We start from the raw sequence: 10,864 nt of genomic DNA, 5'->3' as shown, positions 1-10,864 counted from the left end.
GGGTTTATATCTGAAGACTGAGAAGGACGACTACTAAGACTGGAGAACCCGCCAGACTTTTCCCTTCAAGATATGGATCGTCCGCCGCCTATGGAGAAGTTCCTCCGGGACGCCTGCCGCTGCGACTTCTGAGCAGCGGAGGACACTTTCAGCGGAGGAGACTTTTCCCTTCAGCGATGGATCGTCCGCCGCCGACCACGAAGAAGTTCCTCCGGGACACCTGCCGCTGCGATTTCCTAGCAGCGGAGGACAAGCACGACTTCTGCCACGTCTGCCTCGGCCCCGAACATGCCGAGGCGGCGTTGGTCGCCTCCCCCAGCTGCCTCCCCTTCCACCTCCTTTCCGTCGCGGAAAGGCGAAAGGGGATGGCCTGGATCAAGGAGAGCGTTTTCCCCTGGCGGGCGCTATCTCGGGGATGCTATCCGACTCGAATAGCTCTGCCGATGATGCGTCCGGACAGGCCCCAGAGCGGCGTTCTGGGCAGGCACCTCCCCAAGTAGGGATGGTCCCGCCCGCTCAGCCGGCCCCGACACCACGCCGCCCTCACCCAGCTGAGTGGTCGGTGCCGGTGTCAGAATCAGAAAGCTCTGATGAGCTCGGTGCGCAGGCGGCGGCGAATAACATCGCCGTGTTTAACGCCGCCATTGCGAAGATCACCACAGACCGACCCAACGGTCTGTCTGCAGCGGAGGCGGAGTTTCTGAGCAAACTCAGTGCCGCGACGACACGAGGCGTTATTACATCAAAAACCCCTCCATGTCTATCAAGACCTGGCCCAGCTCATGAGCGTGCGGCCGGTTCTTTGATTATCAGGCATAATAAACCTGCGTCAATAAAGAGCATTGTTACACATAACAAACACTCTTTACAGACGGTAAGTCAGACGGTAAATCCCTAAGGAGGATTTTCCATGGTATCTACCAGAGCGGAGACCCACCTGCCTTGTCAGAGTGTGGTCGAATCGCTACCGGTTAGAAACGAAGCGGAGACTAGCCCAGCTTACCGGCGTGTGGCCAGCTCTCTGCCTAGCAGACTTACCCCTATCACGACACGAGGCGGTATTTACATCAAAAACCCCTCCATGTCTATTCAAGACCTGGCCCAGCTCATGAGCGTGCGGCCGGTTCTTTGATTATCAGGCATAATAAACCTGCGTCAATAAAGAGCATTGTTACACATAACAAACACTCTTTACAGACGGTAAGTCAGACGGTAAATCCCTAAGGAGGATTTCCCATGGTATCTACCGGAGCGGAGACCCACCTGCCTTGTCAGAGTGTGGTCGAATCGCTACCGGTTAGAAACGAAGCGGAGACTAGCCCAGCTTACCGGCGTGTGGCCAGCTCTCTGCCTAGCAGACTTACCCCTATCACGACACGAGGCGGTATTTACATCAAAAACCCCTCCATGTCTATTCAAGACCTGGCCCAGCTCATGAGCGTGCGGCCGGTTCTTTGATTATCAGGCATAATAAACCTGCGTCAATAAAGAGCATTGTTACACATAACAAACACTCTTTACAGACGGTAAGTCAGACGGTAAATCCCTAAGGAGGATTTCCCATGGTATCTACCGGAGCGGAGACCCACCTGCCTTGTCAGAGTGTGGTCGAATCGCTACCGGTTAGAAACGAAGCGGAGACTAGCCCAGCTTACCGGCGTGTGGCCAGCTCTCTGCCTAGCGGACTTACCCCTATCACGACACGAGGCGGTATTTACATCAAAAACCCCTCCATGTCTATTCAAGACCTGGCCCAGCTCATGAGCGTGCGGCCGGTTCTTTGATTATCAGGCATAATAAACCTGCGTCAATAAAGAGCATTGTTTCACATAACAAACACTCTTTACAGACGGTAAGTCAGACGGTAAATCCCTAAGGAGGATTTTCCATGGTATCTACCGGAGCGGAGACCCACCTGCCTTGTCAGAGTGTGGTCGAATCGCTACCGGTTAGAAACGAAGCGGAGACTAGCCCAGCTTACCGGCGTGTGGCCAGCTCTCTGCCTAGCGGACTTACCCCTATCACGACACGAGGCGTTATTTACATCAAAAACCCCTCCATGTCTATCAAGACCTGGCCCAGCTCATGAGCGTGCGGCCGGTTCTTTGATTATCAGGCATAATAAACCTGCGTCAATAAAGAGCATTGTTACACATAACAAACACTCTTTACAGACGGCAGCCCATCCCTTTTCGAAATGACCCCACCTTGGGCTGTGCCATCTCCTCGGTGGGCAGCGGCGGCTGGGGTCATACAGAAATTCAAGCTTTTTCTGTCGACTGCACCACAACAGACGGCCCAGCCGCTGTCGTTGCTTTATGCAGAATGACTAGAAGGGACAGGTATTCTGTCGGGCTGGCTTGACAGGACATTGAGGAGGGGATATGCACTACAGTTCATTCAGCCTCCTCCGCCCTTCAGGGGCGTGAGAGAGACTGTTTTTTGTCCTGCCCGATAAAGACACGTGCGCTCCGGGAGGAGATTACGAATCTCCTAACAAAGGGCGCAGTGACATTGGTTCCGAGGGACCAGTGGGACATGAGATGGTACTCCCCGTATTTCCTTGTCCCAAAGAATTCGGGAGACATGAGACCCATACTAGATTTCAGGGTCCTCAACGAGAGAGTGGCGAAACGCCCCTTTCGTAGATACCTGAGGGTCGCGTATTTCGTGTGCCAATCACAGAGTGGCACAGGAAATTCCTACGTTTTGTTTTCCAAGGGAAGGTTTACGAGTACACGCGCCTGCCCTTCGGGTACGCGCTTGCTCCTCGTTTTTTCTCCAAATGCGTGCAGACAGCACTCGAACCACTGAGGCGTAACGAGATACGCATAATATGCGGATCTCGACGACCTACTGGTCTTGGCCCAATGCCCAAATCGAGCCATTCGGGACGCAACCTCACTGGTGCAGCGCCTCACTCAGCTGGGGTTAGCTGTAAACTGGACAGAGAGTGATCCGTGGCCGGCACAACAGTTTTCCTATCTAGGCATTCAGTTGGATACTGCCGAGATGAGGGCCAGTTTATCGGCACCACGGAGAGCGACACTGACGTCAGCTCCCTGGGTGTGTCGAGTGACAAATACAATCACCGCTCTGTCAAGGATGTCCTTACTAGGACTGAGGTCTGCAGCCCATGTAGTGGTCCCCTTAGGCCTGTTACACATGCGCAGACTGCAGAGACGGTTCGCACGACTGCGACGGGTTCCAGTGAGAACGCCGTCGCAAGTTGATTGTAATACAGAGATCGGTCAAAACCGACCTGAGCTACTGGAGAGACCCGCGCGATGGAGTCGCCTGAGTCCGCTGAAAGCTCTCCACATTCCAGGTCTGCTCAACGAAGGAGCAGATCTGTTATCACGGGGAGGCCCGAGGGACGACGACTGGAGGTTAGCACCCTCCATTGTGTCGCTGATTTGGGCACGGTTCGGGCAAGCAGAAGTGGTTCTGTTTGCGTCACGGACGAATGCGCAGTGTCGCCTTTGGTTCTTCCTGCGCGAACAGGACAACCCGCCATTGGGAGTCGATACATTCGCACACCACCCATGGCCGAGGGTCCTGTTATACGCGTTCCCACCCCTGACATCTATCCTCCCACTGTTGGCACGAGTGAGGTCAGTGAGGCTAGAGTTAATTCTTGTAGCCCCGGACCGTCCCGGAGCCCCGTGGTTTCCGGAACTGATGGAGATGTTGGTAGAGGGCCCATGGCCCATACCTCATCGACAAGATGCACTCTCTCAAGCCAGAGGCTTGGTGAGGGGGCCGCCTATGATGGGGGGCCCCCTCATGGCCTGGTTACTGAGAGGGATTTGTTAGAACGCAGGGGTCTGACAGACGCGGTCATTCAGACCATTCAGAGTGCGCGCGCGCAATCCACTGCAAAGGGATATGCGGCGCGCTGGCGAGTGTTTACACAGTGTGAGGGACAGGACGTTGACCCAGTCTGCTGTCGGGTCGAAACGTTCTTGTGCTTCTTACAGTCGCTGTTTGACAAGGGATTGGCGACGAGAACTATTAAAGTTTACGCGGCTGCCATCTCAGCTTGTCATGAGGGTTTTGCGACAACGACACTGTTCAGTCATTCGCTGGTTAAGCGTTTTTGACTGGAGTGTGTAGGCTTAGACGCCCTCATAGGACTCTAATGCCAAAATGGGACCTGTCGATTGTGCTAGAGGCGCTGTGCGTGCCCCATTCGAACCCATTGACACTGTGTCGTTGCGTTTATTGTCTCTCAAGACGAGTCAGCTCCTCGCCTTGACTACGGCTAAGCGAGTGAGTGATTTATGTGCTCTCTCGACACGGGCAGATTGTTGATCATATCTGATGACAAAACAAAAGCTGTGTTACGCCCTAACCCGGCTTTTATCCCTAAGGTTAATCGTGGGTTTAGGGTTCAGAGCTGTGCTCTGAGCGCCTTTTTTCCTCCTCCTCACGACGGAGAGAGGGAGAGGCGTTTACATTGTCTATGTCCGGTGCGCGCGTTGGCACAATATGTGAAGCGCACGGCAGGACTGAGATCTTCTCCCCAGCTTCTGATCTGCTACGGCGGACAGAAAGCCGGGGCACCACTCTCGAAGCAGAGGCTGTCCCATTGGATTTGCGAGGCTATTAGCCTCGCATACGAATCGAAGGGGCAGCCCGTGCCGACTGGCATTCGGGCTCATTCCACCAGGGGCATGGCCACATCAGTGGCCATTCTCAGGGGAGTGGGAGTGGAGGAGATATGTGAGGCGGCGTCTTGGTCGTCGCCATCACTTTTTGTACGGTATTACTTGAAAGATATTCTTCCTCATCCTTTTCTCATTCTGTCCTCAGTTTTGCTGATGACTGATGTAGTGGGAAGGCACTTGGATTACCCTGGTCATGGGGATTCTATTCAAGTGTTGTCAGGATGAATACGGATGTGCCTGGGGAGGGGACCCTCCTCCAGGACATGTTCCGTTAGATCAACAACCCTACGTGCTCACGTAAGGGTTAGATCAGTGATATTTCTTCCGCATCCTTTTCTCATTCTGTCCTCAGTTTTGCTGATGACTGATGTAGTGGGGAAAGCACTTGGATCACCCTGGTTGGGGATTCTATTCAAGTGCTGTCAGGATGATTACGGATGTGCCTGGGGAGGGGACCCTCCTCCAGGACATGTTCCGTTAGATCTACAACCCTACGTGCTCACGTAAGGGTTAGGTCAGTGATATTCTTCCTCAATCCTTTCTCATTCTGTCCTCAGTTTTGCTGATGACTGATGTTGTGGGAAGGGCACTTGGATTACCCTGGTCATGGGGATTCTATTCAAGTGCTGTCAGGATGAATACGGATGTGCCTGGGGAGGGGACCCTCCTCCAGGACATGTCTGTTAGATCAACAACCCAACGTAAGGGTTAGGTAAGTGATATTTCTTCCTCATCCTTTTCTCACTCTGTCCTCAGTTTGCTGAGGACTGAGGTAGTGGGGATGGCACTTGGATTACCCTGGTTGGGGATGCTATTCAAGTGCTGTCAGGATGATTACGGATGTGCCTGGGGAGGGGACCCTCCTCCAGGACATGTTCCGTTAGATCTACAACCCTGCGTGCTCACGTAAGGGCTAGATCAGTGGAGCAGACTCGTGTGGGTTGGGCCAACTTTTTAAGGTTGTCTTGAACCAACATCAGTGGTCAGCTCCGGGTGCCGCTGAGATTGTTTTACGGATTAATAGTCTCAGTGGGGGTACATTTGGCCTCGTTCGCTCCGCCTAAACCAATAGGAGCAGAGCTCCCCTATGGGGCGGAGCTCCACGATATAGAACGATAGTTATGGAGATAGACTCCAGTTCTATGAGTGGAGCGGAGCCCCATAGGGCTGCTGGCCCACTTCGACTCGTTCAAACCCGGCTGTTTTTGTATGTTTGGGAGAATGAGGTAGCGAAGTACACCCCTTTATATAGCACCCCAGGCGGGCGCAGGCATTGAAAAATTCAGTCATTGGCTACTTTAGGTAGCGGGTAAACCAATAGGAGCAGAGCTCCCCTATGGGGCTCCGCTCCACTCATAGAACTGGAGTCTATCTCCATAACTATCGTTGTTGTTTTTGATTATGCACTCATGAAAAAAAAAAGGGAAAAAAAGTAAACATGCATGTAACAAGGGTAGGCGCAATAAGCCATGGCTTCAGCCTACACCTTTTTGGTCCTGGTACGCATTGTGACTGTGTACATGTTTTTATATATGTATTGTGAATTGTATAAGGGACCAAAATAAACATTCTCAATCAATCTCCCAGGGTTCACCCCCTCTCCTCCAGGCATCTCCCACGGTATACACAGAGGGTATTCAACCACCCCCCCAGGCATTTACAGTAGAATATCTGGGAGAGTGTAGACTGGGTGGGGGAGGTTGTGTAAACTGTGTGTGTGTGGGGGGGGGGGCTCGTGCAGGACGCCGTGTCATATCCTAAGGAAGCTTAAAACGTCCACACTGGCTGACAGGCTACTGGATGGATGAGTGGAGGGGGGAGGGAGGGGGGGGGGAGCGAGGGAGGCCTGTGATATGAACGCTGCACGGATGGACTCACAAACCCTTCAGGTGGGCGCGTTATTAACCCTAACGTGGTGTAGCTGCTGGCTATTTGGGTCTAGTCGATGGACACACACACAGCTACACACAACAGACCACGGGCTAACTAGAATCAGACACACATAACTCCCACTGTAACTGTAACTAACCCTAACTACCTTCACTTCCTGTACTATACTACCTGTACGCACTGTAACTACCTGTACGTACTGTGAGCTGGCTGTGATCTGTGTGTCTCTCTTGTGAAACACTCGCTGCTAAAAATGTCCAAATCATCTCAATCACACATGACTGAAACCCTGCATGTTGAAACCGATCACCTCTCAGCTTTTTACACTTTTTCATTTCACTCAGAAGGAAATTAATGAATAAATGGATGAGTTATGAACGTACCTGGACCACCTCGATTCCTCTTTTCCTGAAAGAGAAGAAGAAAAAAACAAATCATTAAAAAACAGAAACATCATATTGATCAGATACTGCGTCTGTATCTCACACAAGAGGACCAGGTACATTTACCCTGCGGTTAAAACAACAAGATGTTCCTGCAGTATTAACACTAGGCCTACTATCACAGAGTGAAGTGAAATAAAAAATACATTTACACCAAGTCGATTTCCTGGGCGGTATTCCATCAACGTTGGTATTCCATCAACGTTTTATCAGGAAAATCCAGGCTTATTTTGATAAATCTCAAAAGATTTACAAAAAAATCCAGCCTTATTTCACTCACGAGACTTGGAGCCTGGATTTTCCTTTAGCGACGTTGATGGACTACCCCCCTGTATGTGCGAATATACTTGGCAATAAAAAATAATTCTGATTCTGAAGACCAAGCATTATGGTCAGCAGCGTACGGCCAAGCTGTTGGTAGCAGGAGAATCCAAAATGGCTCCCCAATAACAAGAGGAATCTCACACATCTTCACAAAAAGGTTAAAGCTGTTTGGAAGAGAGAGAGAGAGAGAGAGAGAGAGAGAGAGAGAGAGAGAGAGAGAGAGAGAGAGAGAGAGAGACAGAGAGAGACAGACGGTTGGCACGGCAACCCAGATATAAAGTGTGCGTGCACTGTGCCAACTCCAGAAAGACTATCACATAAAACATATTGACTGCACGGCACAGATACTCAACCCCTGCCACCGCTCCACGCTAATGGACTACATTCACATGTACTGGACCCCATTTTTTTTAATCATTATTTCAATTTAGACCGAGTAAATCAGACAGGGTTTTGTTGGAATCCTCGGTGACATGACATTCAAGAATAAAGTGAAAGAGAGCGAGGGGGGGGGGGGGGGGAGAGAGAGAGAGAGAGAGAGACAGAGAGAGAGAAAGAGCGAGAGTGAGAGAGAGAGAGAGAATTGGAATTCATAAACAGGACTTTAAAAGCTAAACTAAATTTAGCTGAACACTTTAGAGCCCTTTAGAGTATGAGAGAGTCAAGCCTAGAGCCAGGGAATGCGTTTTTTTACTTTTTCAAAAGACAGCATGGAGATTTTAAGCTTTGGGTGGAAAATGGGTTGCTTGGCAACCGCCAGACCCCCCACCCCAACCCCCCCTACGAGAGAGAGAGGAGTGAGAGTCGTTGGCTGTTTGTGTGAGGGGTGACTTTCAGCTGCTCTCACGAACCAGAGGACAATCCTCCACTACTCTCACCAACCAGAGTAAATGATAAATGGTCTAACTACACTTATATAGCACCTTATTCCAGCATGCTTTACAATGGCCTCTCATTCACCCATTCACACACACATGGCGGCAAGCTACCATGCAAGGCGCCGGCCCGCTCATTGGGAGCAAGTCTTGCCCAAGGACACCTCGACACGTTGCCAGCCAGGGATTGAACCGCCGATCTGCCGACCTTGCGATCATTAGACGCCGGCTCTACCTCCTGAGACACAGCCGCCCCAAGAACAACAACTACTAGCTGATCTAACCGTCCAAAAACCCACTGCCGGTCTGGGTAGGACAGCCACATAATCAGACCAGAATCAGAATCGCTTTTAGTCAAATCATTCGGCTTTGGTTCCTCAACATTGACGTTGCATCATTCAGATACAGGGAAACATTACTCTCCCCAACAACGCGACAACGTGACAAAATGTACATATTCATCTCACAGGAAAACCCCCAACAATAACGGAAAACGTGATAGTCTTCAAATACAACTGGAGCCGTGCCGATCAGTAGGTCATCTTCTAGAATTTTTCTAGATTAATCTCCTGATCGTTACGGAGAAGGAGGCTGTGTGGCAAAACACTGAACTTCCAGTTTGGGAAACGACGCTGGAATAACTGATCGTCTTTTGTTTGTTCCCAGTCACACAGGAGAAGCTATTCTGCTTCCCCAGACATCCGTCAGACGCAGAGGGCCATGGGACCATGGGACATGTCCGAACGCGCTGGCTCTATGGAGGCTGGTGTCTAGATCAGATATCTCCACATTAAGAAAGCACGCTGGCATGGCCGAACACAAACAGGAAGAGAGATGGCATCTTCCGGAGGGCTCCGGAGAGGTGGGGGGGCAGGAGTGGGAGGGGGGGGGGGGGGTCTACAGGAACCACTCAACTCTCTCCAAGAGCTTGATTCAAGAAAAACTAATTGTAGAATGAAACTGCATTTTAAACGAGGTTATGAACTATAACGATAACTATATTCTTTGGCTATTCTCTATTAAATTATTTAGCTTATTTATGTATTATTGTTGTTTTTCATTTCCTATGCGCCAACCTCAAGTCAATTTCCTGTATGTGCAAATATAGCCTTAGTACTCGGGCCAAATAAAGAATTCAGATTCTGAGATAGCTACAGTATGTGTGGAACTGTGGAGGGTTCATTCAATAAGTCAAACATCCGTCATAATACGATATCCAAACACTATCTATCTATACACAACGCTGAAAACACATTTTCAGCCGCCAAAACTACAGACAGTTGTTCTACACAAACAACCAACCCCACTACGACAGCACAGACAGTCACTATGAGACCAACACACCCACTACGACAGCACAGACAGTCACTATGAGAACAACACACCCACTACGACAGCACAGACAGTCACTATGAGACCAACACACCCACTACGACAGCACAGACAGTCACTATGAGGTCACAGCCCTGTGGTGACAGCCCATCACTACGACGAGGATATTTAATACCCCAGTTGGCCCTGTTCAGCCTGGTTCAGCCTGGTTCATGTGTGAATGGGTCCTTTGGTTACAGACACAGACAGACAGACGGAGAATGGAGATCGCCAGCCAAGGACAGACTTTTTTGTTTGGGTTCGACACCCGATAACTTGGAGCAGATATACCGTAAAAAAAAAAGAAGAAAAGAAGAAGACAAAACACAATACATTGCACAATATCACTGAGTGACCGAACGGCCTTGCACACACAGAGAATGGTAAATGGTCTGACTTATATAGCGCCTTATTCCAAAACGCTTTACAACGGCTTCTCATTCACCCATTCACACTCACATTCTCACACACACATTCACACCACACCACATTCACACACCAATGGTCGGCAAGATACCATGCAAGGCACCGGCCCACTCATTCAAGTGACTGAACGCGGCCTTGCACACACACACACACACACACACACACACACACACACACACACACAGAGAAAATGACACTCGCATAGCCGACACTCCTCCTCCTCGTATCGAGTGTGACTGTGACCATGAAAAGGCCCCCGCCACCACAACAAGAGGATGGTGGGAAATGGAGGTCAAGGGGAAACTCTAGTTCCTGTTCCTCTCTGAGCCTGCGGAGGGAGAGATTCTCTCTCTGCACTCTGCACTTATATAGCCCCTTTATCTAAAGCGCTTTACAACAGCCTCTCATTCACCCATTCACATACACATTAGGGCTGCAACTAACGATTATTTTGGTAGTCGACTAATCTGTCGATTATTTTTTCGATTAGTCGTGTGGCTTTTCGCTGCGCGTAAATGGCGACGCAGAAGCATAAATCCGGCTTAACTAGCTATCTAACCTAACGTTACGCCAAAGTACAGCTGCTCACAGAGCTAGTTGATTGGCTAGCTAGCATTGCTGGCTAGACTACAGACAGCTCACGTTAGTAGGCTACGCTTGGCGCTGTTTATCTTACAGACAGCTCGCTGGTGGACTCAACATAATTGAAATAGCATTCACTTATCAAGCATCATTCATGATCATCCACCATGACTACCTGGTATTTTAATAGCGACCACCCCTCACTTCATTTCATCTCGCGTTCTCCTGGCTTCAACATGGAAAACCCCTGCTACGTAACGTTACATACAAGCGCCGCTGTCTG

The 10,864-nt window shown here is 50.2% G+C and overlaps 1 protein-coding gene across 1 annotated transcript in view; it reads right to left on the bottom strand.

Annotated features, from left to right (window-relative positions):
- itpk1b (inositol-tetrakisphosphate 1-kinase b) overlaps positions 1–10,864 on the bottom strand; it is a 68,131-nt gene that overhangs the window by 47,601 nt on the left and 9,666 nt on the right. Inside the window, exon 3 of the mRNA XM_080534576.1 lies at positions 6,944–6,968. Within this exon, the coding sequence (XP_080390702.1) occupies positions 6,944–6,968 (25 nt within the window). The remainder of the gene's footprint in view (positions 1–6,943; positions 6,969–10,864) is intronic.

The sequence above is a fragment of the Nansenia antarctica genome (genome assembly GCF_963989245.1).
Source record: "Nansenia antarctica genome assembly, chromosome: 1".
In the NCBI taxonomy this organism is placed as follows: domain Eukaryota; kingdom Metazoa; phylum Chordata; class Actinopteri; order Argentiniformes; family Microstomatidae; genus Nansenia; species Nansenia antarctica.
The sequence above is the reverse complement of the archived record's forward strand: the minus strand, read 5'-3'. Positions and strand labels throughout refer to the sequence as shown.